The sequence below is a fragment of the Echiichthys vipera genome (assembly GCF_963691815.1).
Source record: "Echiichthys vipera genome assembly, chromosome: 17".
NCBI lineage: Eukaryota > Metazoa > Chordata > Actinopteri > Perciformes > Trachinidae > Echiichthys > Echiichthys vipera.
The window spans coordinates 546,488-571,036 of record NC_139842.1 but is presented as its reverse complement, the minus strand read 5'-3'; the positions used below and the strand labels follow the sequence as shown (position 1 = coordinate 571,036).

Genomic DNA, 24,549 nt, shown 5'->3' with positions numbered 1-24,549 from the left:
CCCTCCTCCCCCCTGTCTCACCTCCATCTGGAGGACCTGCTATAGCCCGTCTCCCCCTCCCTCCCCCCTGTCTCACCTCCATCTGGAGCACCTGCTGCAGCCTGTCTCCCCCTCCTCCCCCCTGTCTCACCTCCATCTGGAGCACCTGCTGCAGCCCGTCTCCCCCTCCTCCCCCCCTGTCTCACCTCCATCTGGAGGGACCTGCTATAGCCCGTCTCCCCCTCCTCCCCCCTGTCTCACCTCCATCTGGAGGACCTGCTGCAGCCCGGTCTCCCCCCTCCTCCCCCCTGTCTCACCTCCATCTGGAGCACCTGCTGCAGCCCGTCTCCCCCCTCCTCCCCCCTGTCTCACCTCCATCTGGAGGACCTGCTGCAGCCTCTCTCCCCCCTCCTCCCCCCTGTCTCACCTCCATCTGGAGCACCTGCTGTAGCCAGTCTCCCCCCTCCTCCCCCTGTCTCACCTCCATCTGGAGCACCTGCTGCAGCCCGTCTCCCCCCTCCTCCCCCCTGTCTCACCTCCATCTGGAGGACCTGCTGCAGCCTGTCTCCCCCCTCCTCCCCCCTGTCTCACCTCCATCTGGAGGACCTGCTGCAGCCCGTCTCCCCCTCCTCCCCCCTGTCTCACCTCCATCTGGAGGACCTGCTGCAGCCTCTCTCCCCCCTCCTCCCCCCTGTCTCACCTCCATCTGGAGGACCTGCTGCAGCCTCTCTCCCCCCTCCTCCCCCCTGTCTCACCTCCATCTGGAGTACCTGCTGCAGCCCGTCTCCCCTCCTCCCCCCCGTCTCACCTCCATCTGGAGCACCTGCTGCAGCCCGTCTCCCCTCTCCTCCCCCCTGTCTCACCTCCATCTGGAGCACCTGCTGCAGCCCGTCTCCCCCCTCCTCCCCCCTGTCTCACCTCCATCTGGAGCACCTGCTGCAGCCTGTCTCCCCCCTCCTCCCCCCCCTCCCCCCTGTCTCACCTCCATCTGGAGCACCTGCTGCAGCCTGTCTCCCCCTCCTCCCCCCTGTCTCACCTCCATCTGGAGCACCTGCTGCAGCCTGTCTCCCCCCTCCTCCCCCCTGTCTCACCTCCATCTGGAGGACCTGCTGCAGCCTCTCTCCCCCCTCCTCCCCCCTGTCTCACCTCCATCTGGAGTACCTGCTGCAGCCCGTCTCCCCCTCCTCCCCCCCCGTCTCACCTCCATCTGGAGCACCTGCTGCAGCCCGTCTCCCCTCTCCTCCCCCCTGTCTCACCTCCATCTGGAGCACCTGCTGCAGCCCGTCTCCCCCCTCCTCCCCCCTGTCTCACCTCCATCTGGAGCACCTGCTGCAGCCTGTCTCCCCCCTCCTCCCCCCTGTCTCACCTCCATCTGGAGGACCTGCTGCAGCCTGTCTCCCCCTCCTCCCCCCTGTCTCACCTCCATCTGGAGCACCTGCTGCAGCCTGTCTCCCCCTCCTCCCCCTGTCTCACCTCCATCTGGAGCACCTGCTGCAGCCTGTCTCCCCCCTCCCTCCCCCGTCTCACCTCCATCTGGAGCACCTGCTGCAGCCTGTCTCCCCCTCCTCCCCCCTGTCTCACCTCCATCTGGAGCACCTGCTGCAGCCTGTCTCCCCCTCCTCCCCCCTGTCTCACCTCCATCTGGAGCACCTGCTGCAGCCCGTCTCCCCCTCCTCCCCCTGTCTCACCTCCATCTGGAGCACCTGCTGCAGCCCGTCTCCCCCCTCCTCCCCCCTGTCTCACCTCCATCTGGAGGACCTGCTGCAGCCTGTCTCCCCCTCCTCCCCCCTGTCTCACCTCCATCTGGAGCACCTGCTGCAGCCTGTCTCCCCCTCCTCCCCCCTGTCTCACCTCCATCTGGAGCACCTGCTGCAGCCTGTCTCCCCCTCCTCCCCCCTGTCTCACCTCCATCTGGAGGACCTGCTGCAGCCTGTCTCCCCTCTCCTCCCCCCTGTCTCACCTCCATCTGGAGCACCTGCTGCAGCCTGTCTCCCCCTCCTCCCCCCCGTCTCACCTCCATCTGGAGGACCTGCTGCAACCTGTCTCCCCTCTCCTCCCCCCTGTCTCACCTCCATCTGGAGCACCTGCTGCAGCCTGTCTCCCCCTCCTCCCCCCCGTCTCACCTCCATCTGGAGGACCTGCTGCAGCCTGTCTCCCCCCTCCTCCCCCCCACCTGGAGGACCTGCTGCAGCCTGTCTCCCCCTCCTCCCCCCTGTCTCACCTCCATCTGGAGGACCTGCTGCAGCCTGTCTCCCCCCTCCTCCCCCCCACCTGGAGGACCTGCTGCAGCCTGTCTCCCCCTCCTCCCCCCTGTCTCACCTCCATCTGGAGCACCTGCTGCAGCCGCTCCATGATGACGAGCGTGGTCTTCTGGACGGCGGGGTAACAGTCCTTGGCGCTGTTCTTGACGATCTCCATCAGCGCCTCGTAGGCTGCGGAGCGCAGGTTGTTCTGGTGACCGTCGGGTCTGAAACATCCACACTCGCTGCTTTACCACAGAGTGTGTGTGTGTGTGTGTGTTTCTGTGTGTGTGTGTGTTTGTGTGTGAGTGTGTGTTTCTGTGTGAGTGTGTTCCTGCAGCAGGCTCTTATTCTGAAGGCCGCCCTCACCTGTCTGTGGTCTCCAGAAGCTTCTGGACGATGAGTTCGAAGGACGAGGACAGGCAGTAGGTGCCGGGCTCCTCCGCGTCCTCAGCGGCGTCCGTTGCTTCGTACGCCGCCTCAGCCAGAGAGGAGAAGGCCTGACGGGAGCAGACAGGAAGTTAAAGCCACACGCCGTCACGGAACAACACGCACACAGAGTCGACACGCCGCCACTCACCCAGCAGACGTTGGACGCCACTCTGGGCTCCGCCCCCAGGCCCTCGATCAGACACTGCAGCAGGAGCGGCAGGTAGACCTCGTTGATGGCGGCTTCAGGCAGCAGCTCGCAGATCCTCCCCACCGTCCACGCCGTGGTGTCCCTCACCACCACGCTGGGGTCCTTCATCAGCTCGATCAGGGTCGGCATCGCCTGGGGAGAGACGTTCACCGTGAGCGACCTGTTAACCCGTCTGTGACCTGTACGGCGAGCTGTTGACCCGTCTGTGACCTGTACGGCGAGAGGGTTAACCCGTCTGTGACCTGTACGGCGAGCTGTTGACCCGTCTGTGACCTGTACGGCGAGCTGTTCACCCGTCTGTGACCTGTACGGCGAGCAGGTTAACCCGTCTGTGACCTGTACGGCGGGCTGTTGACCCGTCTGTGACCTGTACGGCGAGCTGTTGACCCGTCTGTGACCTGTACGGCGAGCTGTTGACCCGTCTGTGACCTGTGCGGCGAGCGGCTGACCCGTCTGTGACCTGTACGGCCAGCGGCTGACCCGTCTGTGACCTGTACGGCGAGCGGCTGACCCGTCTGTGACCTGTACGGCGAGCTGTTGACCCGTCTGTGACCTGTGCGGCGAGCGGCTGACCCGTCTGTGACCTGTACGGCGAGCGGCTGACCCGTCTGACCTGTACGGCGAGCGGCTGACCCGTCTGTGACCTGTACGGCGAGCTGTTGACCCGTCTGTCACCTGTACGGCGAGAGGGTTAACCCGTCCGTGACCTGTACGGCGAGCTGTTGACCCGTCCGTGACCTGTACGGCGAGCTGTTGACCCGTCTGTGACCTGTACGGCGAGCTGTTGACCCGTCTGTGACCTGTACGGCGAGCTGTTGACCCGTCTGTGACCTGTACGGCGAGCTGTTCACCCTCAGGTGACCTGTAGGGCGAGCTGTACACCCGTCTGTGACCTGTACGGCGAGCTGTTGACCCGTCTGTCACCTGTACGGCGAGCTGTTAACCCGTCTGTGACCTGTACGGCGAGCTGTTAACCCGTCTGTGACCTGTACGGCGAGCTGTTAACCCTCAGGTGACCCATACGGCGAGCTGTTAACCCTCAGGTGACCCATACGGCGAGCTGACCTATCTGAGACCTGTACGGCGAGAGGGTTAACCCGTCTGTGACCTGTACGGCGAGCTGTTGACCCGTCTGTGACCTGTACGGCGAGAGGGTTAACCCGTCTGTGACCTGTACGGCGAGCTGTTAACCCTCAGGTGACCCGTACGGCGAGCGTCTGACCCGTGTTGACTCACCTGGATGACGAGCGGCTTGAGCTGGTTGAGCTCGGGGCCCTCCAGGATGGAGCCGAACGCCATGACGGAGGCGTCCCTGTAGCGCCAGTCGGGGTTCTTGATGTGCTCTTTGATGAAGGGCAGCACGTGAGGGACCACGTCGTCCTCGCAGCAGGTGGCGAGCAGCATCAGACACACGCCGGCCGCCTTGCACGGGTTCCAGTCGTCATCGTCGTCGTTCTCGTCCTGTGGGAGAGGTCAGGGGGGCGGGGGGGGGGGGGGTCAGGTGACAGGTGAGGTCATGGGTCAGGTGGCGGGTGAGGTCACGGGTGGGCGGAGCCTGGGGGCGGCGCCTTACCTGCTTGGTGAGGGTCTGGGTCAGGATGGGGACCAGGTACTGCAGCGCCCCTTTGGCGTAGAACTTACTGGTGTGCTCCGGGGGGCGTCCCTGCTCCGAGGCCTGCCATTGGACAGAAGAGTCAGAGGGGGCGGGGCTAACAGTGACACGGGCGCTAACGTAACAGAGTGCTTCCTGACCTCCGAGGCCTCGATGGCGAGGTCCATCTCCTCGTCGCACACGTTGGACCAGAACTCGATGCCCTGCAACGCCACCTCGTCGATGTCGCTCTTCATCGCCTCGATGGTGATCTGAGGACGACATGGACCAATCACAGCGGCTGCTGCACTAAGCCCCGCCCCCTGGGTACGGTCGCTAGGCCCTTCAGAGTAAAAGCCTGTCTGTCCTTCAGAGTAAAAGCCTGTCTGTCCTTCAGAGTAAAAGCATGTCTGTCCTTCAGAGTAAAAGCATGTCTGTCCTTCAGAGTAAAAGCATGTCTGTCCTTCAGAGTAAAAGTCTGTCTGTCCTTCAGAGTAAAAGCCTGTCTGTCCTTCAGAGTAAAAGCCTGTCTGTCCTTCAGAGTAAAAGCCTGTTTGTCCTTCAGAGTAAAAGCCTGTCTGTCCTTCAGAGTAAAAGCCTGTCTGTCCTTCAGAGTAAAAGTCTGTTCTTCAGAATAAAAGTGTTTGTCTGTCCTTCAAAATAAAAGTCTGTTCTTTAGAATAAAAGTCTATCCTTCAGATTAAAAGTCTCTGTCCTTCAGAATAAAAGTCTGTTTATCTGTGTGCCCTTCAGAATAATAGTCTGTTCATCGGTCTGCCCTTCAGAATAAAAGTCTGTTCATCTGTCTGTGCTTCAGAATAAAAGGCTGTTCGTCCTTCAGAATAAAAGTCTGTTCATCTGTCTGCCCGTCAGAATAAAAGCCCCTCCAGAATAAAAGCATGCCTGTTTGTCCTTCAGAATAAAAGTCAGTCTGTCCTTCAGAGTAAAAGTATGTCTGTTCTTGAGAATAAAAGTCTATTTGTCTGTCCTTCAGAATAAAAGCCTGTCCTTCAGAATAAAAGCCTATCCTCCAGAATAAAAGCATGCCTGTTTGTCCTTCAGAATAAAAGCCTTCTCAGGTAATGATAATAATGATGAAAGTAATGAAAGTGCTCTCACGGCGAACAGCGCTGGGCCCATGTACGTCTCCATGTACTGATAATACAGAGACATGATCTTCACCAGGTTCTGTAGCGCCGCCACACGCACCTGCACACACGGGACACACGGACACGGGACACACGGGTCCACACGTTAGAGACGGCGCCGCAGCAACACGTGACTGAGTCATGTGACTGAACTGAGACTCACTCTGTTGTCGGGACACTGCGTCGCCTCACACACCACCTGCATGATGAAGTGCCGCTCCGTCTGAAACACAACAACCCTTTCAGACTAAAAGCTTCAGCTCCTACAAAATAAAGCGTCAGTTAGATAAACGTGTTCGGGGGGGGGGGCAGGAAGTGAGGTCACCTCCTTGTCGAAGTTGGCTTTGGTGAACTCCAGGGAGTTGAGCAGCGCGTTGGTGGCGGCCAGTTTGACGTTGTTGCTGGGCTCCTCCTTCCTCATGCCCTGGATGATGGCGGTCAGGATCTGGTTGGCGTTCTCCTGCAGCTGCTCCGGGTCCTGCAGGAAGCAGGAAGTGGAACGGGCAGAACTTAGGGGGGGGGGGGGGGGGGGGACGCCGCACTCAGAATGTTCAAACACACGCTGGAGCAAAACACAGTGCATTATGTGTGTGATTCTACTTCCTGTGCGTCCCCGAGTGTGTGTGTCTCCGAGTGCGTTTGAGTGTGTGTGTGTGTGTGTGTGTGTGTGTGTGTGCGTCCCTCTGTGTGTGTGTGTGTGTACCCGTGCGTGCGTCTCGGTGTGCGTGTGCGCGTCCCCATGTGTGTGCGTGCGTCTCTATGTGTGTGTGTGTGTGTGTCTACCTCTCTGTCCGTGTGTGTGCGCGCATGTGTGTGTGCATGCGTGTCCCTGTGTGTGTGTCCCTCTGTATGTGTGTGTGTGTGTCTCTCTCTCTGAGTGTGTGTGTGTGTGTGCGTCCCCGTGTGTGTGTGTGTGTGTGCGTCCCCATGTGTGTGCGCGCGTGCGTCTCTGTGTGTGTGTGTGTGTGTGTGCGTGCGTCCCCGTGTGTGTGTGTGTGTGTGTGTGTGTGTGTGTGTGTGTGTGTGTGCACTCACGATGTCCTGGCAGATGTAGCCGATGGCCTCCAGCGTGGACTCCTTCATGTGTTCGGTGCTGGACGGGTCGGTGACGTTGGCCACCAGCTGAGGGATCAGCTCGGGCCACTGGTTCACGGGGATCTCGGCGCAGGCGATGCCGGCGACGCACTGCGACGCCGAGCTGGGCCGGTACGTCTCCGTGCCCAGAGTCTGTAAAACCTGCGGACGGACAGACGGACGTGAGGGGGACGTACACAGACAGAACAGAGACGGAGCGGCGCCGTGACATGAGACTTACGTAGTTCTTGATCTCGCGGCGGGCGTTGGCGTCGATGGCCAGCCATCTCTGCTGGTACTGCGTCTTCACGTCCGGGTCTTTGGAGGTCAGAGAGTTCTTCACCTGCAGACCTGCAGCGACTCGAGCCACCTGCGTGTTCCCCGGGTTCGCCAACACTTTGGACAGCTCCACCAGGAAGGTCGGCTAAGGGCGGGAGGTCAGAGGTCAGAGTCAGAACACTGTGTGTGTGTGTGTGTGTGTGAGTGTGAGTGTGTGTGTCGTTGTGTTCAACATGGAGGCGTTCACCACGACAGCTACGCCTTCACTTCCTGTTTCTAACACCTCCGTCACTACGGCAACCGCCCTCCAAAGGATTGTGGGTCGGCCCGACCAGGGGAGCCCGCCGCTGCAGAACGCGGCCTGGACACTTTACTCCACGCTGTTGGACTACGTTACCCAGAGTGCACCTCTCCCTGGCGTGCTGATATAAACTCATGATGAAGTCCTGAACACGACGCAGCTCATTCATGTGACAACGTTTCAGTTGGCCGTCCTTTTCCAGGACGCCCGGCGCCTCCGTTCATTCAGGGCGCACTCACACGGTCCTAACTGTTCTAACGCAATTGTGCTAACCTCACTGTTCGAACGTAAACATGTCATCCTCCCACTGTGCCTCCGTCCCGTGCCCCCTCCCACTATGCCTCCGTGCCGTGCCCCAGCACGTGTCACGGCTAAAGTCTGGTTCCTTTGACCAGTGTGAGTGCAACCGTACCACGTCTAGGAGCGGCACGCTTGCCGTCCACGGCCCGTTTGGGAGAGGTGGGCTTTAGTAAAGCACGTTTGCACGTGTACGAGCACGAGCGTGCGCACGTGTACGAGCACGAGGCCTACGGCGGCTCTGAGGTCATTTCCTGTGCGCCTGTTGGGACGTAGAAAAAAGAAGGAGGGACCATGCGCGGACATTTCAAACAATGGCGGTGAAAGGTTCACGTTGGTGTGATGCGGAGGTGGAGTGTTTACTGCAGATTTGGTCGATGAAAAGATTCAAAAACAGTCGACAAGACGCACAAAAACTCCGAGGTCTACGGAAAGATCTGGAAACAAAGCCACGCATCGCCATGACGTCATCAATGCGTGTGACGTGTTACGGCGTGATGACGTATAGGCAGCAAGAAGCATTCTCCGAGGCCCAGGTAGTGTGAGTACAAACGGGCCTGGAGGGGGGGACAAGGACCCTAAAGCACGGGGCACGGGACGCACGCAGGACGCATTTCTTCTCTGGAGGCATCAGTGTTTATTCTGTGGAGCTGCTTAGATGATGTTATTAATAATAATAATAATAATAATAATAATAATAACAACAACAGTTCCAGCTCCTTCCTTTGGAAGCACCAGGTGAATCCTTTCAGGTGAAACTGGAGTCTGGACTGAACTTCCGCGTGTTTTTGTTTTTAATGGAACTCAAATTATAAATAACTAAACCTGTTTAACACACACCTGCACGGCCCAGGGTGTGTGTGTGTGTGTGTGTGTGTGTGTGTGAGTCTCAGTGTGTGTGTGTCTGTGTGTGTGTGTGAGTCTCAGTGTGTGTGTGTGACTCTCAGTGTGTGTGTGTGACTCTCAGTGTGTGTGTGTGAGTCTCAGTGTGTGTGTGTGTGTGTGTGTGAGTCTCAGTGTGTGTGTGTGACTCTGTGTGTGTGTGTGACTCTGTGTGTGTGTGTGACTCTGTGTGTGTGTGTGTGTGACTCTGTGTGTGTGTGTGACTCTCAGTGTGTGTGTGTGTGTGTGTGTGTGAGTCTCAGTGTGTGTGTGTGTGTGTGTGTGTGAGTCTCAGTGTGTGTGTGTCTGTGTGTGTGTGTGTGAGTCTCAGTGTGTGTGTGTGACTCTCAGTGTGTGTGTGTGTGTGTGTGTGTGTGTGTGTGTGAGTCTCAGTGTGTGTGTGTGTGTGTGTGTGTGAGTCTCAGTGTGTGTGTGTGTGTGTGTGTGTCTGTGAGTGTGTGTGTCTGTGTGTGTGAGTCTCAGTGTATGTGTGTGTGTGTGTGTGTGTGTGTGTGTGTGTGTGTCTCTGAGTGTGTGTGCGTGTGTCTGTGTGTGTGTGCGTGTATGTGTGTGTCTCTGAGTGTGTGTGTGTGTGTGTGTGTCTCTGAGTGTGTGTGTGTGTGTGAGTCTGTGTGTGTGTGTGTGTGTATGTGTGTGTGTGTGTCTCTGTGAGTGTGTGTGTGTGTGTGAGTCTGTGTGTGTGAGTCTCTGTGTGTGTGTGTGTGTGTGTGTGTGTGAGCTCCATACTGACCAGGTTCTCTATCGCCGCCTGCTCCAGAAACTTCTGCGCCGCCTCCAGTTCATTCCGATCTGGGGGAGGAGAGAGAGGGGGGGGGGGTGTTAGCTCTGTTAGCATGAGGCTAACGCGTGAGCCCGGACTGGGCGGCGGAACCGGTTCGGCGGCAGCGGCTCGGAGCCTCGCGGGCCCGCGAGACTCTGTCACCGACGTTCATCATTAATGATTCACATCAGAGTGACGTCACACGGACGGCGCCGCGGGTTCGAGCCCCGGGACCCGCGGCGAGGCTCCAGCGTGCGCGTTAGCTGTTAGAGCAGGGCAGCCCCGGGTACAGCATGCTAGCAGGTTAGCATGCTGCAGCCCCGGGTACAGCATGCTAGCAGGTTAGCATGCTAACAGGTGAAACTGAAACTAGGCTAAAAAAACCTTTAAAACAAAAACCTTCATGTTTTTTCCTCTGACTCATTTTTAATAAAGTTTGGTTTAATTTTGTTTATTTCGCTTCATCTGAAAACATTTCCCTCCTTCACACCGTCACCGGAGCTAACCGGGCTAGCATGCTACTGCTAGCATGCTAACGGGACACGCTCGTGAGCGACAGGGATCAAAGTTTCTGGAGAAACAACGAAGCGGCTCGAGACCGTTCAGAGGCGCGGGAGGTGGTTCACGCGCCGGCCGGGGGAGCGCGGCTCCTCCCCGCGGGCCCACAGTCCCCTGAGCCCGGGGCCGGCGTGCGAGGGGGCGGCCGGGGCTAACGGCTAACATGCTAACGGCTAACATGCTAACGGCTAACTCAGCGGCTCCTCGCAGCCTCATCATCAACAGATACAGATGAATAATAATAATAATAATAATAATGATAATAAATAAATACAATAAATAAATACAATTAAATAGAAGTGTGTGAACATCCGGGAGGCCGCTGAAAAAGCAACATTAATATATTTTTAAATTATTATTTTAATATTCTTATATTTCGCTTCTGTTCTTTGACTCTTTCAGGAGTTTTTGTATTTTTATAAATTAAAATATTAAATTAAATAAACGACACTAGTGTGTTTAGTGTTTTACACAGAAATACAGAAGTTTGTGTTCCCAAAGTCTCTTTTTCTGTATAATTATTAATATTTACTGCCACAGATTTATGAAATAATATTAATAATTTGGTCATTTTTTATCAGAAAACACTGAAAACCTCCCAGAGTCTGAGTTCATCAGTAAAACATGTTTTAATGTCTGATAATAATTAAAAAAAACACGATTATAAACAGAACTGCAGCCACAGCGTCAGCACGAGGGTGAAATATGTATAAATATTGATTATATTTGTGTTTAAACAGCTGATAATAAACTGATTTAAGGGACTTTTAATATAAATACAGACAGGGGGACTTTGTCTCCTCTCGGCGGCTCCAGGGTAACCTGAGCCGGGACAGGCGTGCGAGGAGGCGGCCGTAGTTCCTGTGATGCAAGCTAACAGCTAACAGCTAACAGCTAACAGGCTAACGAGCTAACGGCTAACTCCGCCGGCTCCACGCAGCTGTCACCGCAGCCTCCGCGGAGCTTCACCCGCAGTGCTACCCTCACCGTGACTCCGTGCTCGGAGCTCCGGGGAGCGGCCCGACGGGTGAGCGACGCTGTCAGACCTCGGTGAGACGCCCGACAGAGAGACTCAGCCGCCGACGGAGGGTCTGCGACCGAGGCCGGGATGTTAGCTGTTAGCATCAGGAGCTAACAGCTAACGTTTCCCTCCTTCACTGTGCCCGGTTCACCGGAGCTAACCGGGTTAGCATCAGCAGCTACAGCCTCACAGGGCGGGCTGTGTCCCCGGGCTGAGCCTCGCTGCCCCGGGCGGGTTCTCACCTGGAGACACGGTCTTCTCGAGGATCGTGATGAGCTCCATCTCCCGGCTCGCTCTCGCTTCCGTCGGCCGTTAGCGGGACACTTTCAGCGGATTAGATTTCTCCCACAGGGTGGCGGGTTCGGTGGCGGTGCGGTCGGTGCCGGCCGCAGGGCGGGTCGTGTCGGTGATGAAGAGGCGGGAGTGTCCCGGTGCTCGCTCGGTGTGTGAACTTAACGGCCGTTAACGTCTCGTGGCTCCACCGCCCGTTTGCATCCTGTTGTCGGAGGGAAAGGGCCGCGCGCTTCTCTCCCGCGGAAGGATATCACGCTGTGACCGAGGTGAGGCGGCGCGCTGCGTTCAGGGGCCGTCGGACGGTTCACCACCGAGGAGTTAGGGCGGGGAACGGTAACGGCACCGAAACAGACTCATTCTTACTTTATTATGTTTGTACGGTATTTTATTTATATTTATTTATTTATGTACTTTATATTTTTATTTATTTATTTAATTTATTTAGTTTTTATTTATTTATTTTTATTTATTTATTTTATTTATTTTATTTATTTTATTTATTTTATTTATTTTATTTATTTTTATTTATTTATTTTATTTTTATTTATTTTATTTTTATTTATGTACTATATACTTTATATTCTTACTTATTTATGTACGTTATTTTATTTATATTTATGTACTTTATATTTTTATTTTTATGGCCTTTATTTTATTTTTATTTATTTACTTTATTGTATTTTAATGTACTTTATATTGTTATTTATTTATGTACGTTATTTTATTTTTATTTATTTATTTATTTAATAATGTACTTTATATTTTTATTTATTTATTGATGTACTTTATTTCATTTGTATTTTTTTATGTACTTAATTGTATTTCATGTCCTTTATTTTAATTTATTTGATGTATGAATATAAACATAAATATATAAATAAATATATAAATAAAGGAAGAAACAAAATGAAGCTGGAGTTCACGAGGATCCCTGAACGCAGCAGGCCACGCCCCTCATCGCTCTGCTGCGCGCCCCCGTTTGCTCCTCTGGTGCGCGTTCCGTCGCGTACGCGCACACATGCACGCGCAATGATTGCTGAAACTTTAATTTGTAAAAAAAAATCTGCTGAAATTAATTTTTATACTTTTATAAATTAAAGTGATGTTTAAAATGATAAAAATTATAGATTATTTTATATTTTATAAATAATTTAAAAACTGTAATTATGAAAAAGGGGCGGGGCTAAAGAAATTAAACTCATTTAAATACGAGAATTTATTTATTTTCTTTAATTATTTTTGTCTGTGGAGAAATTATTCAGCTTTATCATTCATCCATTCATGTTCAGCCTCTTGTCCCTGTCGGGGTCACGGGGGCTGGAGCCGATCCCAGCTGACATCGGGCGTGAGGCGGGGTCCACCCTGGACAGGACGCCAGTCTATCACAGGACACATAGAGACGAACAGAGACAGACAACCATTCACACCTACGGGTGATTTAGAGTCATCAATGAACCCAACACCTGCACGTCTTTGGACTGTGGGAGGAAACCGGAGAACCCGGAGAAAACCCACGCAGACACGGGGACAACATGCTAACTCCACACAGAAGGGCCCCAGCCGGGATTCAAACCAGGAACCCTCTCGCTGTGAGGCGACAGTGACATTTCTATTGTTTCTGTTTCTGCCACAAACAAACAAACAAACGGAGTCAGAGTTAAAAAATGAACCCACGTTTTCTTTATTGTTGTCGTTTACATCGTTTACAGTAGTCTCTCGTTCTCTCGTTCGTTCTCTCTCTCTCTCTCTCTCGTTCTCTCTCTCGTTCGTTCTCTCTCTCTCTCTCGTTCTCTCGTTCGTTCTCTCGTTCGTTCTCTCTCTCTCTCTCGTTCTCTCGTTCGTTCGTTCGTTCTCTCTCTCTCTCTCTCTCTCTCTCGTTCTCTCGTTCGTTCTCTCTCTCTCTCTCTCTCTCTCGTTCTCTCTCTCTCTCTCTCGTTCGTTCGTTCGTTCTCTCTCTCTCGTTCGTTCGTTCTTTCTCTCTCGTTCTCTCGTTCGTTCGTTCTCTCTCTCTCTCTCTCTCTCTCTCGTTCTCTCGTTCGTTCTCTCTCTCTCTCTCTCTCTCGTTCTCTCTCTCTCTCTCTCGTTCGTTCTCTCTCTCTCTCTCTCGTTCGTTCGTTCGTTCTCTCTCTCTCGTTCGTTCGTTCTCTCTCTCTCTCTCTCTCTCTCGTTCGTTCGTTCTCTCTCTCTCTCTCTCTCTCTCTCTCGTTCTTTCTCTCGTTCGTTCTCTCGTTCGTTCGTTCTCTCGTTCTCTCTCTCTCTCTCTCTCTCTCTCTCGTTCGTTCGTTCGTAGCTGCCTCGAGTTTCTCGTTTTGTGTCTTTTTTACTTTTTGTTCCTCATTTTTTCATCAACACAAAAGATTCAAGAACAAAGTATAAAAACAAAGAAAGCAGGAAGAAAAAATTGCCCATGAACACAAAAACAAACAACAACAAACAAACAACAACAAACAAAAACAAAAACAAACAACAACAAACAAACAAACGACTGCGTTTGGCAAAAGATGACGATGATGATGATGATGGCGACGATGAAGATGGTGAAGATGATGATGATGATGATGATGATGGTGATGATGATGATGATGGTGATGATGGTGATGATGATGGTGATGAAGATGATGGTGATGATGATGATGATGATGAAGAAGATGATGGTGATGATGATGATGATGATGATGATGATGGTGAAGATGATAGTGATGACGATGATGATGATGAAGAAGAAGATGATGGTGATGATGATGATGATGATGATGATGATGATGATGGTGATGATGGTGATGGTGATGATGATGGTGATGATGAAGAAGATGATGGTGATGGTGATGATGGTGATGGTGATGATGATGGTGATGATGAAGATGATGATGATGATGATGATGATGATGATGGTGATGATGATGATGAAGGTGGTGGCGACGATGATGATGATGATGATGATGATGAAGGTGATGATGATGAAGATGATGATGATGATGATGATGAAGATCCAGTGCATCAGCGATGAAGAGTCAGGTTTGACTGGTGCCGGCGTCTGATTGGCTAAGAGCTTTCAGGAGTTTTGTTTTTCGTCCAATCAGAATTCACTCCTCACTTGTTGCCGGGTGAAGTCTGAAGCTGTGATGTCATCGATCCACGCTTCAGTAAAAACACTAAATCAGGAAAACGACCTTTGACCCCGGCGACGCGTTGGTCGCTGCGTTTATGGCACGACGAGGCGAATATGGCGATTTTTAACTCAGCGACTAATACTTCAGATCTCCTGGACCACGGCAGACAGGCTAACACCAACGCGCTAGCTGCTGTAGCTACGTGCGTTACCCCCGCTGCACCGCTAACACTTACGAAAAGCTCCAAATGTTTCATTATTTAAGAGAAAATCTGTTAAAATGCTGAAAGTGCCGTAAAACGTTCAGCCGTTAGCTTTCTGATGTTAGCTAACAAGCTAACAGAGGTGTGAAAATGAACTAGCGTAACAGTTTGTTTTATTTTGTTCTTAATAAAATCTGCAAGCTAACATGCAACATAGTAGCACCACGTGGCTAATGTAGCAAGAGCTAACCAACATGGAGCTAATATGTTAGCTTATTAACAATGCAGGTGTAGCAAGTGAATTAGCCTTTTTTTAGTTAAATCAAATATCAGTTAGCCCACAAGCTAACGCTAATATCACTTATCCCAACAGATCAGTAACAACTTTGACATTAACTCTTTAACCCCCTATTTTCAATGCTTGTTCCGTAATAAGCTAACATTGGTTAGCTCGGTAGTGTTAGCTTGCTAACCCAGCTTGCTAATGAGCTAATAAGTTAGCCCATAAAAGAAAAGGTTTAAGTTTGGGGGATTAAATGCAAGGAGTGACCTACATGTTCATTAGCTCACACACTAACGTTAGCTTAACTTGTATTTTGTGGCGGTATTTAAAGTTCTCTACTTCTCTTTTTGCTGATTACTGCGGCTAACATTCCCAACCTATATTGCTATTGTAGCTAAGCTGACTCTAGTTAGCTAGCTAGTATTTGCTTGCTAACCCAGCTTGCTAATGGGCCAACAACACAGCTTCATTACCAACGTAGATCTTAAGTTACGATTACTTCGAACCACTACAACTGAATCTTAATCAGCTAGCTAATGTTAGCTGGGTAATGTTAGCTGGCTAATGTTAGCTGGTAATGTTAGCTGGCTAATGTTAGCTGGGTAATGTTAGCTGGCTAATGTTAGCTGGCTAATGTTAGCTAGCCTTGCAGCTAAATTTTAAATACAGATTCTGTTTCACATGTTTGTTGAACAGTGCAGCAGAGGTAACGCAGCAATAGCTAGCTAACACGAGTCTGTGTAGCTAACACGCTAACCAACATGCTAGCCAGTAGAGGGCCGTATCATAGCAACTGTAGTCCAGGAAGTTTGGCTGTTTGTTGTGTTCATCAGTGCGGCGGCGTCTCAGACCTCAGTCCTCCGTCACAAACGTCGTTCAAACGTCGTCACGACCAAAACGCCGCAGCTCCAGAGAATTGAAACAACGTGAAATTCAGTATGTGGTGAAAACTACAGGAGCCCGTTTGAGCCAAAACTAACAAACAAACAAACAAACAAACAAACCAACAAACAAACAAACAAACAAACAGAGGGAATGTGAGTTCGGACCGACGGGAAAATAAAGAACCAAAAATAATCCTGAGAAAAAAACACCGTTCATAAAAACGCCCCAAAAAATCTGAAGAAGTGGAGGAAGAGGAAGAGGAGGAAGAGGAGGAAGAGGAGGAGGAGGAGGAGGAGGAGGAGGAAGAGGAGGAGGAGGAGGAGGAGGAAGAGGAGGAGGAGGAGGAGGAAGAGGAGGAAGAAGAAGAGGAAGAGGAGGAGGAAGAGGAGGAGGAGGAGGAAGAGGAGGAGGAGGAGGAGGAGGAGGAAGAGGAGGAGGAGGAAGAGGAGGAGGAGGAGGAGGAAGAGGAGGAAGAAGAAGAGGAAGAGGAGGAGGAGGAAGAGGAGGAGGAGGAAGAGGAGGAAGAAGAAGAGGAAGAGGAGGAAGAAGAGGAGGAGGAGGAGGAGGAGGAGGAGGAGGAAGAAGAAGAGGAAGAGGAGGAAGAAGAGGAGGAGGAGGAGGAGGAGGAGGAGGAGGAGGAAGAAGAGGAGGAGGAGGAGGAGGAAGAAGAGGAGGAGGAGGCGTTCAGGGACGAGGCTCAGATTCACACTGATCCGTGAGGCGTTTGAGGAACGTCGGACAGATCAGCTTCGCGCGAGGAGGAAAAGAAAATCGGGCTTCAGACACAGTCTGGAGCTTTTATTGTGAAAGGATCAGCAGGAACCACGGCCACACACACACACACACACACACACACACACACACACACACACACACACACACACACACACACACACACACACACACACACACACACACACACACACACACACACACACACACACACACACACACACACACACACACACACACACACACACACACACACACACACACACACACACACACACACACACCGTGGACCTGCAGACGGGGGTTGTGGGTAACGGCGTGCGAGTCGGCTGCAGGCGACGCCCACGCTCCAAACACACGGGAGTGAAGGACCCGCTCCCCCACGGGCGCCGCCGACACGCAAGAGATTAGCCGAGCTTAGCACGAAAGGGAAAGGCGTCCTCTCGTGGGCGGGTGGCGCTCGCCGCCCCACGCCGACCACGAGAGGACGAGAGAAACAGACGCCACACGGACGTGGAAGGAGGTTGGGTTCCCTCTCGCCCTGTGGGTGGCGTGATGGCGTGATGATGGCGTGATGGCAGATCGTAGGGTGGAAGGACGGACGGACGGGGGGGGGCGTCTCCATGGTTACGGGTCATTTACAGTAAACTACAGATATTTACACACACACAGAATTATACAGAACAAATATGTACATGCTCAGGTTCTACTGTCACTATTCACCCCCGGGGAGGGGGCGGGGCCTGTGGGAGCGTCCGGCACATTAGCTGTTCTTCAGCGGCGCCCGGTCCTCCGGGGGACACGAGGCGGCGCCGGCGGCGGCGGCGTGGGGGGGAAAGGAGAGCAGCTGCCCCGACTCTGAGGACAAGAGCGAACAGCTGCGCAGGTCCAGAGTCTGGAGGGACGAACACCGACGCAGCAGCGACACACACGCCTCCGTCACCTTCACACAACCTGGGGGAGAGAGGGGGAGACGGGTGAGACGGGTGAGAGAGGGGGGAGACGAGCAGCGACACACACACCTCCGTCACCTTCACACAACCTGGGGGAGAGAGGGGGAGACGGGTGAGAGGGGGGAGACGAGCAGCAGTGACACACACGCCTCCGTCACCTTCACACAACCTGGGGGAGAGAGGGGGAGACGGGTGAGACGGGTGAGAGGGGGGAGACGAGCAGCGACACACACGCCTCCGTCACCTTCACACAACCTGGGGGAGAGAGGGGGAGACGGGTGAGACGGGTGAGACGAGCAGCGACACACACACCTCCGTCACCTTCACACAACCTGGGGGAGAGAGGGGGAGACGGGTGAGAGAGGGGGGGAGACGAGCAGCAGCGACACACACGCCTCCGTCACCTTCACACAACCTGGGGGAGAGAGGGGGAGACGGGTGAGAGAGGGGGGGAGACGAGCAGCAGCGACACACACGCCTCCGTCACCTTCACACAACCTGGGGGAGAGAGGGAGGGAGAGAGACGGGGGAGACAGACGGACGGGTGAGAGACAGACGGACGGGTGTCCCTACCTGCCAGGTTGATGTGGGTGAGGCTCTCTCTGAGGGGGGAGACGGGGGAGGTGAGGGTGAGGACGCTCTGCTCTGTGATGTGTGCACACTGGCTCAGGTCCAGGCGCTGCAGGTGCGGCACGAAGCGAACCAGCAGCCGGGAGCAGGCGTCCGTCAGGTCCAGACCCGCCAACCGCAGCTCCGTCACGTTCTGGAACCGGCCCGCACGCGTCTCGCCGTGGGCTGTCGACCAATCACAGAGCAGAGCACACGTTAGCACGGCGTCCAGGGGCCGAGCGGCGCGGCACAGAAAGGGCGTCTCACCTGTCCTGGTGTCCGGGGGCGGGGCCAGCAGCTCCCTCAGGTGAGAGTCCTTCAGGTCCTCCACTCGGCTCAGGTCCAGAAGCTTCAGACACGGACACACGGCCTGACACAGCGCCGAGACCGCCGCCCACGGGCAGCCCGCCACGTTCAGCTCCAGCAGACCTGAGGGGGGGGGACAGGTGAGACAGGTGAGAAGCGGGGGGGGGGGGCAGGTAAGAGAGGGGGGAGACAGGTGAGACAGGGGGAGACAGGTGAGACGGGGGAGACAGGTGAGACGGGGGAGACAGGTGAGACGGGGGAGAGACGGGAGAGACAAGGGAGAGACGGGAGAGACAGGTGAGACGGGGGGGAGACAGGAGAGACAAGGGAGAGACAGGGGAGAGACAGGTGAGACAGGGGGGAGACAGGGGGGAGACAGGTGAGACAGGGGGGAGACAGGTGAGACAGGGAGAGACAGGGGGGAGACAGGTGAGACAGGGGGGAGACAGGTGAGACAGGGGGGAGACAGGTGAGACAGGGGAGAGACAGGTGAGACGGGGGAGAGACGGGAGAGACAAGGGAGAGACAGGGGAGAGACAGGGGAGAGACAGGTGAGACAGGGGGAGACAGGGGGAGACAGGTGAGACAGGGGGGAGACAGGTGAGACAGGGGGAGACAGGTGAGACAGGGGGAGACAGGTGAGACGGGGAGAGACAGGTGAGAGACAGGTGAGACAAGGGAGAGACAGGGGAGAGACAGGTGAGACGGGGGAGAGACAGGTGAGACAGGGGAGAGACAGGTGAGACGGGGGAGAGACAGGTGAGACAGGGGGGGACAGGTGAGAAAAAGAGGGGAGACAGGTAAACAGGTGAACAGGTGGACAGGTGGACAGGTGAACAGGTGAACAGGTAAACAGGTGAACAGGTAAACAGGTGAACAGGTGAACAGGTGGACAGGTGGACAGGTAAACAGGTGGACAGGTGAACAGGTGAACAGGTGAACAGGTGAACAGGTAAACAGGTGAACAGGTAAACAGGTGAACAGGTGGACAGGTGAACAGGTGGACAGGTAAACAGGTGAACAGGTGGACAGGTGCACAGGTGGACAGGTGAACAGGTAAACAGGTGAACAGGTGGACAGGTAAACAGGTAAACAGGTGGACAGGTGAACAGGTAAACAGGTGAACAGGTAAACAGGTGAACAGGTGGACAGGTGGACAGGTGGACAGGTGCACAGGTAAACAGGAAACAGGTGAACAGGTGGACAGGTGAACAGGTGGACAGGTGAACAGGTGAACAGGTGGACAGGTAAACAGGTGAACAGGAAACAGGTAAACAGGTGGACAGGTGGACAGGAAACAGGTGAACAGGAAGTGGCGTCACCTTGCAGGCGGTTGATGAGCCACATCAGCTGCTTCTTGGAGATGTTGGTGTAACCGAGGTTCAGGGAGACGGGCTGACGCCGGATGATGCCGCTCAGCATGGGGGGGGTGATGGAGCGCTGCCGACTCAGGTCGATCTGAGTCCACAGGCGCTTATCACAACACCTGAAGAAGAAACTACAGTCAGACTCATCACAACACCTGAAGAAGAAACTACAGTCAGACTCTCATCACAACACCTGAAGAAGAAACTACAGTCAGACTCATCACAACACCTGAAGAAGAAACTACAGTCAGACTCATCACAACACCTGAAGAAGAGACTACAGTCAGACTCTCATCACAACACCTGAAGAAGAAACTACAGTCAGACTCATCACAACACCTGAAGAAGAAACTACAGTCAGACTCTCATCACAACACCTGAAGAAGAAACTACAGTCAGACTCATCACAACACCTGAAGAAGAAACTACAGTCAGACTCATCACAACACCTGAAGAAGAAACTACAGTCACTCTCATCACAACAACTGAAGAAGAAACTACAGTCAGACTCTCATCACAACACCTGAAGAAGAAACTACAGTCAGACTCATCACAACACCTGAAGAAGAAACTACAGTCAGACTCATCACAACACCTGAAGAAGAAACTACAGTCAGACTCATCACAACACCTGAAGAAGAAACTACAGTCAGACTCATCACAACACCTGAAGAAGAAACTACAGTCAGACTCATCACAACACCTGAAGAAGAAACTACAGTCAGACTCATCACAACACCTGAAGAAGAAACTACAGTCAGACTCATCACAACACCTGAAGAAGAAACTAGTCAGACTCCTCACAACACCTGAAGAAGAAACTACAGTCAGACTCTAATCACAACACCTGAAGAAGAAACTACAGTCACTCTCATCACAACACCTGAAGAAGAAACTACAGTCAGACTCATCACAACACCTGAAGAAGAAACTACAGTCAGACTCTCATCACAACACCTGAAGAAGAAACTACAGTCAGACTCATCACAACACCTGAAGAAGAAACTAGTCTGACTCATCACAACACCTGAAGAAGAAACTACAGTCAGACTCATCACAACACCTGAAGAAGAAACTACAGTCAGACTCTCATCACAACACCTGAAGAATAAACTACAGTCAGACTCATCACAACACCTGAAGAAGAAACTACAGTCAGACTCATCACAACACCTGAAGAAGAAACTACAGTCTGACTCATCACAACACCTGAAGAAGAAACTACAGTCAGACTCATCACAACACCTGAAGAAGAAACTACAGTCAGACTCTCATCACAACACCTGGAGAAGAAACTACAGTCAGACTCATCACAACACCTGAAGAAGAAACTACAGTCTGACTCATCACAACACCTGAAGAAGAAACTGCAGTCAGACTCTCATCACAACACCTGAAGAATAAACTACAGTCAGACTCATCACAACACCTGAAGAAGAAACTACAGTCAGACTCTCATCACAACACCTGAAGAAGAAACTACAGTCAGACTCATCACAACACCTGAAGAAGAAACTACAGTCAGACTCATCACAACACCTGAAGAAGAAACTACAGTCAGACTCTCATCACAACACCTGAAGAAGAAACTACAGTCAGACTCATCACAACACCTGAAGAAGAAACTACAGTCAGACTCATCACAACACCTGAAGAAGAAACTACAGTCACTCATCACAACACCTGAAGAAGAAACTACAGTCAGACTCTCATCACAACACCTGAAGAATAAACTACAGTCAGACTCATCACAACACCTGAAGGAGAAACTACAGTCTGACTCATCACAACACCTGAAGAAGAAACTACAGTCAGACTCATCACAACACCTGAAGAAGAAACTACAGTCAGACTCTCATCACAACACCTGAAGAAGAAACTACAGTCAGACTCTCATCACAACACCTGAAGAAGAAACTACAGTCAGACTCATCACAACACCTGAAGAAGAAATTACAGTCAGACTCTCTTCACAACACCTGAAGAAGAAACTACAGTCAGACTCTCATCACAACACCTGAAGAAGAAACTACAGTCAGACTCTCATCAAAACACCTGAAGAAGAAATTACAGTCAGACTCTCTTCACAACACCTGAAGAAGAAACTACAGTCAGACTCATCACACCTGAAGAAGAAACTACAGTCAGACTCATCACAACACCTGAAGAAGAAACTACAGTCAGACTCATCACAACACCTGAAGAAGAAACTACAGTCAGACTCATCACAACACCTGAAGAAGAAACTACAGTCAGACTCATCACAACACCTGAAGAAGAAACTACAGTCAGACTCATCACAACACCTGAAGAAGAGACTACAGTCACTCATCACAACACCTGAAGAAGAGACTACAGTCAGACTCATCACAACACCTGAAGAATAAACTACAGTCAGACTCTCATCACAACACCTGAAGAAGAAACTACAGTCAGACTCTCATCACAACACCTGAAGAAGAAACTACAGTCAGACTTTCATCACAACACCTGAAGAAGAAACTACAGTCAGACTCATCACAACACCTGAAGAAGAAACTACAGTCAGACTCATCACAACACCTGAAGAAGAAACTACAGTCAGACTCATCACAACACCTGAAGAATAAACTACAGTCAGACTCTCATCACAACACCTGAAGAAGAAACTACAGTCAGACTCTCATCACAACACCTGAGAAGAAACTACAGTCAGACTTTCATCACAACACCTGAAGAAGAAACTACAGTCAGACTCATCACAACACCTGAAGAAGAAACTACAGTCAGACTCATCACAACACCTGAAGAAGAGACTACAGTCAGACTCTCAACACAACACCTGAAGAAGAAACTACAGTCAGACTCATCACAACACCTGAAGAAGAAACTACAGTCAGACTCTCATCACAACACCTGAAGAAGAAACTACAGTCAGACTCATCACAACACCTGAAGAAGAAACTACAGTCAGATTCATCACAACACCTGAAGAAGAAACTACAGTCAGATTCATCACAACACTTAAAGAAGAAACTACAGTCAGACTCATCACAACACCTGAAGAAGAAACTACAGTCAGACTCTCATCACAACACCTGAAGAAGAAACTACAGGTCAACGCAACACTGTCGAGCTGCAGCCCTGCGTCACCGTGGTGACGTAGAAGTTAAGTTTTTTACGCCGTCACTCTGCCAAATAATGAGACATTTAAACACACGGTCTGTTTGCTACGTCCATGATGTCGCCGAGCTAACTACGAGCTAACTACGAGCTAACTACGAGCTAACTACGAGCTAACTATGAGCTAACTACGGGCTAATGGCTATGGCTAACGACTGTGTTTGTTGTTATTGTTTTGTATCAAAATAATTAATTAAAGATTTACAAAAATAAAACATGACACACGTCACAGGTCGTCAAAAACCTTTATCAAGTGTTTTCAAAGTAGCAGAATGCTAATTAGCTCGTAGTTAGCTGGTACTTAGCTCGTAGTTAGCCCAAAGTTAGCTGGTAGTTAGCTGGAAGCTAGCTGGTAGTTAGCCCTTAGTTAGCTGGTAGTTAGCTCAGCGTCATCATGGACGTAGCAAACAGACCGTGTGTTTATATGTCTCATTATTTGGCAGAGTGACGGCGTAAAAAACGTAACTTCTGGTTTTCTACGTCACCGCGGCGACGCCGGGGTGCAGCTGGACGCTACGGCGGCGTGGGAGTGATGTCAGTGTGATGTCACTCACCAGCGGCTCCAGGTGCGACACACCCTCATGCAGACGCACAGCTCCCTCTGGCTCAGGTGGGTGAAGACCCGCAGCCACACGTCCCGGGTCATGATGTGGGCGGAGCCAGAGTCCAGCGGCAGGCAGCTGGGCTCGGGGCAGGCGGGGGGCGGGCGCACCAGGTGCCTCTCCATCTGGACGGGCCGGGGCGGCGAGGGCACGGCCGGCGGGCTGCGCTTCATCATCTGAGAGCGCGGGGCGAGGCGGGACGGCTGCGAGCAGGGGGACGCCGCCATCGCTGACATCATCAGGCCGCCCGCCCCGCCCCCGTTGGAGGTGGGGATGGAGGAGGAGAGGTTGTTCCTGGACGCCTGGTTCTTGCTGTTGCTACGGATCTTGTTGCCGCGGCTCCCGCTCCCTTTGGTCCCGCCCCCTCCTCCCCCGCTGTGTCTGTGATTGGTCAGAACGCTGCTGGCGTTCTCTTTCTCCCCCCCTTCCCTCCCGCCCCCTCCCGTGCCTCCTCGTGTCCGCCCGTTGCGCGCCTCCTGCCCGTTGCTGCGCTGCTTCCCCGTGAAGCCGTCGTGCTGCGAGGACGGAGGCATCTGATTGGAGGAGAGGGGTGAGGGAGGGGGGAGGGAGGCGGAGTTTTTCCTGTTCCTGTCGGAGGGGGGCGTGTCCTCCTCCTCTCCGTCCAGCGGTCCTCCTTTGCGTCCTCGCGGAGGTAGCCCCGCCTCTCCTCTCCGGCGAGCCTTGTCCCCCCCGCCGCCCTGCTCCTCCTCCCGCACCTCCTCCTCCCCCCTCGCCGCCTCCCCCTCCGACTCCTCGCTGGCGCTGAAGCCCAGCTCGGCCAGGCGCCGCTCCCTCTCCCTCTCTCGCTCCCGCTCGCTGCGACTCCTCTCCCGCTCCGCCCGCCCCCCGCTGCTGTTGCCGTAGACGAGGGGAGGAGGAGGCGGCGGCGGCGGCGCGGGGGAGGAGGACGACGGCGAGGAGCCCCCTCCCCCCTGCTCCCCCCTCAGCGAGTCGTCGGAGTCGGACTCGGAGTCGGACTCGGAGCTGGAGGAGGACGAGGACGAGGACTCGGGCCGGCGCTCCAGCAGACACATCCTCTTGAAGCGCTCCAGCTTCTCGCGGTGATGCGAGCGCTGGTCGGCGCTGGACGTCCCCCCGGCGCCGCCCCCTCCTCCCCCCCCTCCCCCTCCCCCGGGCTGAGAGGAAGAAGAGGAGGAAGAAGAAGAAGACGACGAAGAAGAAGAGGAGGAAGTGGAGGAGCCCTGGAGTCCTGCTGCTCCTGCGGAGGTCGGCCCGTTGGACTCCGACGCCTC

The 24,549-nt window shown here is 53.2% G+C and overlaps 2 protein-coding genes across 3 annotated transcripts in view; both read right to left on the bottom strand.

The window, feature by feature from the left end:
* The window catches only part of kpnb1 (karyopherin (importin) beta 1), a gene marked incomplete at its 3' end in the record, with an annotated part of 14,998 nt that extends 3,707 nt beyond the window's left edge, over nt 1-11,291 (bottom strand). The window contains exons 1-13 of the mRNA XM_083931178.1: nt 11,034-11,291; nt 9,183-9,241; nt 6,914-7,096; nt 6,634-6,834; nt 5,924-6,076; nt 5,762-5,821; nt 5,570-5,659; nt 4,612-4,722; nt 4,433-4,534; nt 4,096-4,320; nt 2,800-2,991; nt 2,589-2,719; nt 2,299-2,446 (exon numbers count right to left, since the gene is read on the bottom strand). Of these exons, the coding sequence (XP_083787304.1) occupies nt 2,299-2,446; nt 2,589-2,719; nt 2,800-2,991; nt 4,096-4,320; nt 4,433-4,534; nt 4,612-4,722; nt 5,570-5,659; nt 5,762-5,821; nt 5,924-6,076; nt 6,634-6,834; nt 6,914-7,096; nt 9,183-9,241; nt 11,034-11,073 (1,695 nt within the window). The 5' untranslated portion in view covers nt 11,074-11,291. The remainder of the gene's footprint in view (nt 1-2,298; nt 2,447-2,588; nt 2,720-2,799; nt 2,992-4,095; nt 4,321-4,432; nt 4,535-4,611; nt 4,723-5,569; nt 5,660-5,761; nt 5,822-5,923; nt 6,077-6,633; nt 6,835-6,913; nt 7,097-9,182; nt 9,242-11,033) is intronic.
* A 4,789-nt stretch (nt 11,292-16,080) lies between these two features.
* fbxl19 (F-box and leucine rich repeat protein 19) overlaps nt 16,081-24,549 on the bottom strand; it is a 12,526-nt gene continuing 4,057 nt past the window's right edge. For both annotated transcript variants that reach the window (XM_083931098.1, XM_083931099.1), the window contains exons 7-11: nt 23,249-24,549; nt 19,488-19,651; nt 18,127-18,288; nt 17,824-18,045; nt 16,081-17,251 (exon numbers count right to left, since the gene is read on the bottom strand). The exon at nt 23,249-24,549 is cut by the window's right edge and continues 12 nt beyond it. In XM_083931098.1, the coding sequence (XP_083787224.1) occupies nt 17,061-17,251; nt 17,824-18,045; nt 18,127-18,288; nt 19,488-19,651; nt 23,249-24,549 (2,040 nt within the window). In that variant the 3' untranslated portion in view covers nt 16,081-17,060. The remainder of the gene's footprint in view (nt 17,252-17,823; nt 18,046-18,126; nt 18,289-19,487; nt 19,652-23,248) is intronic.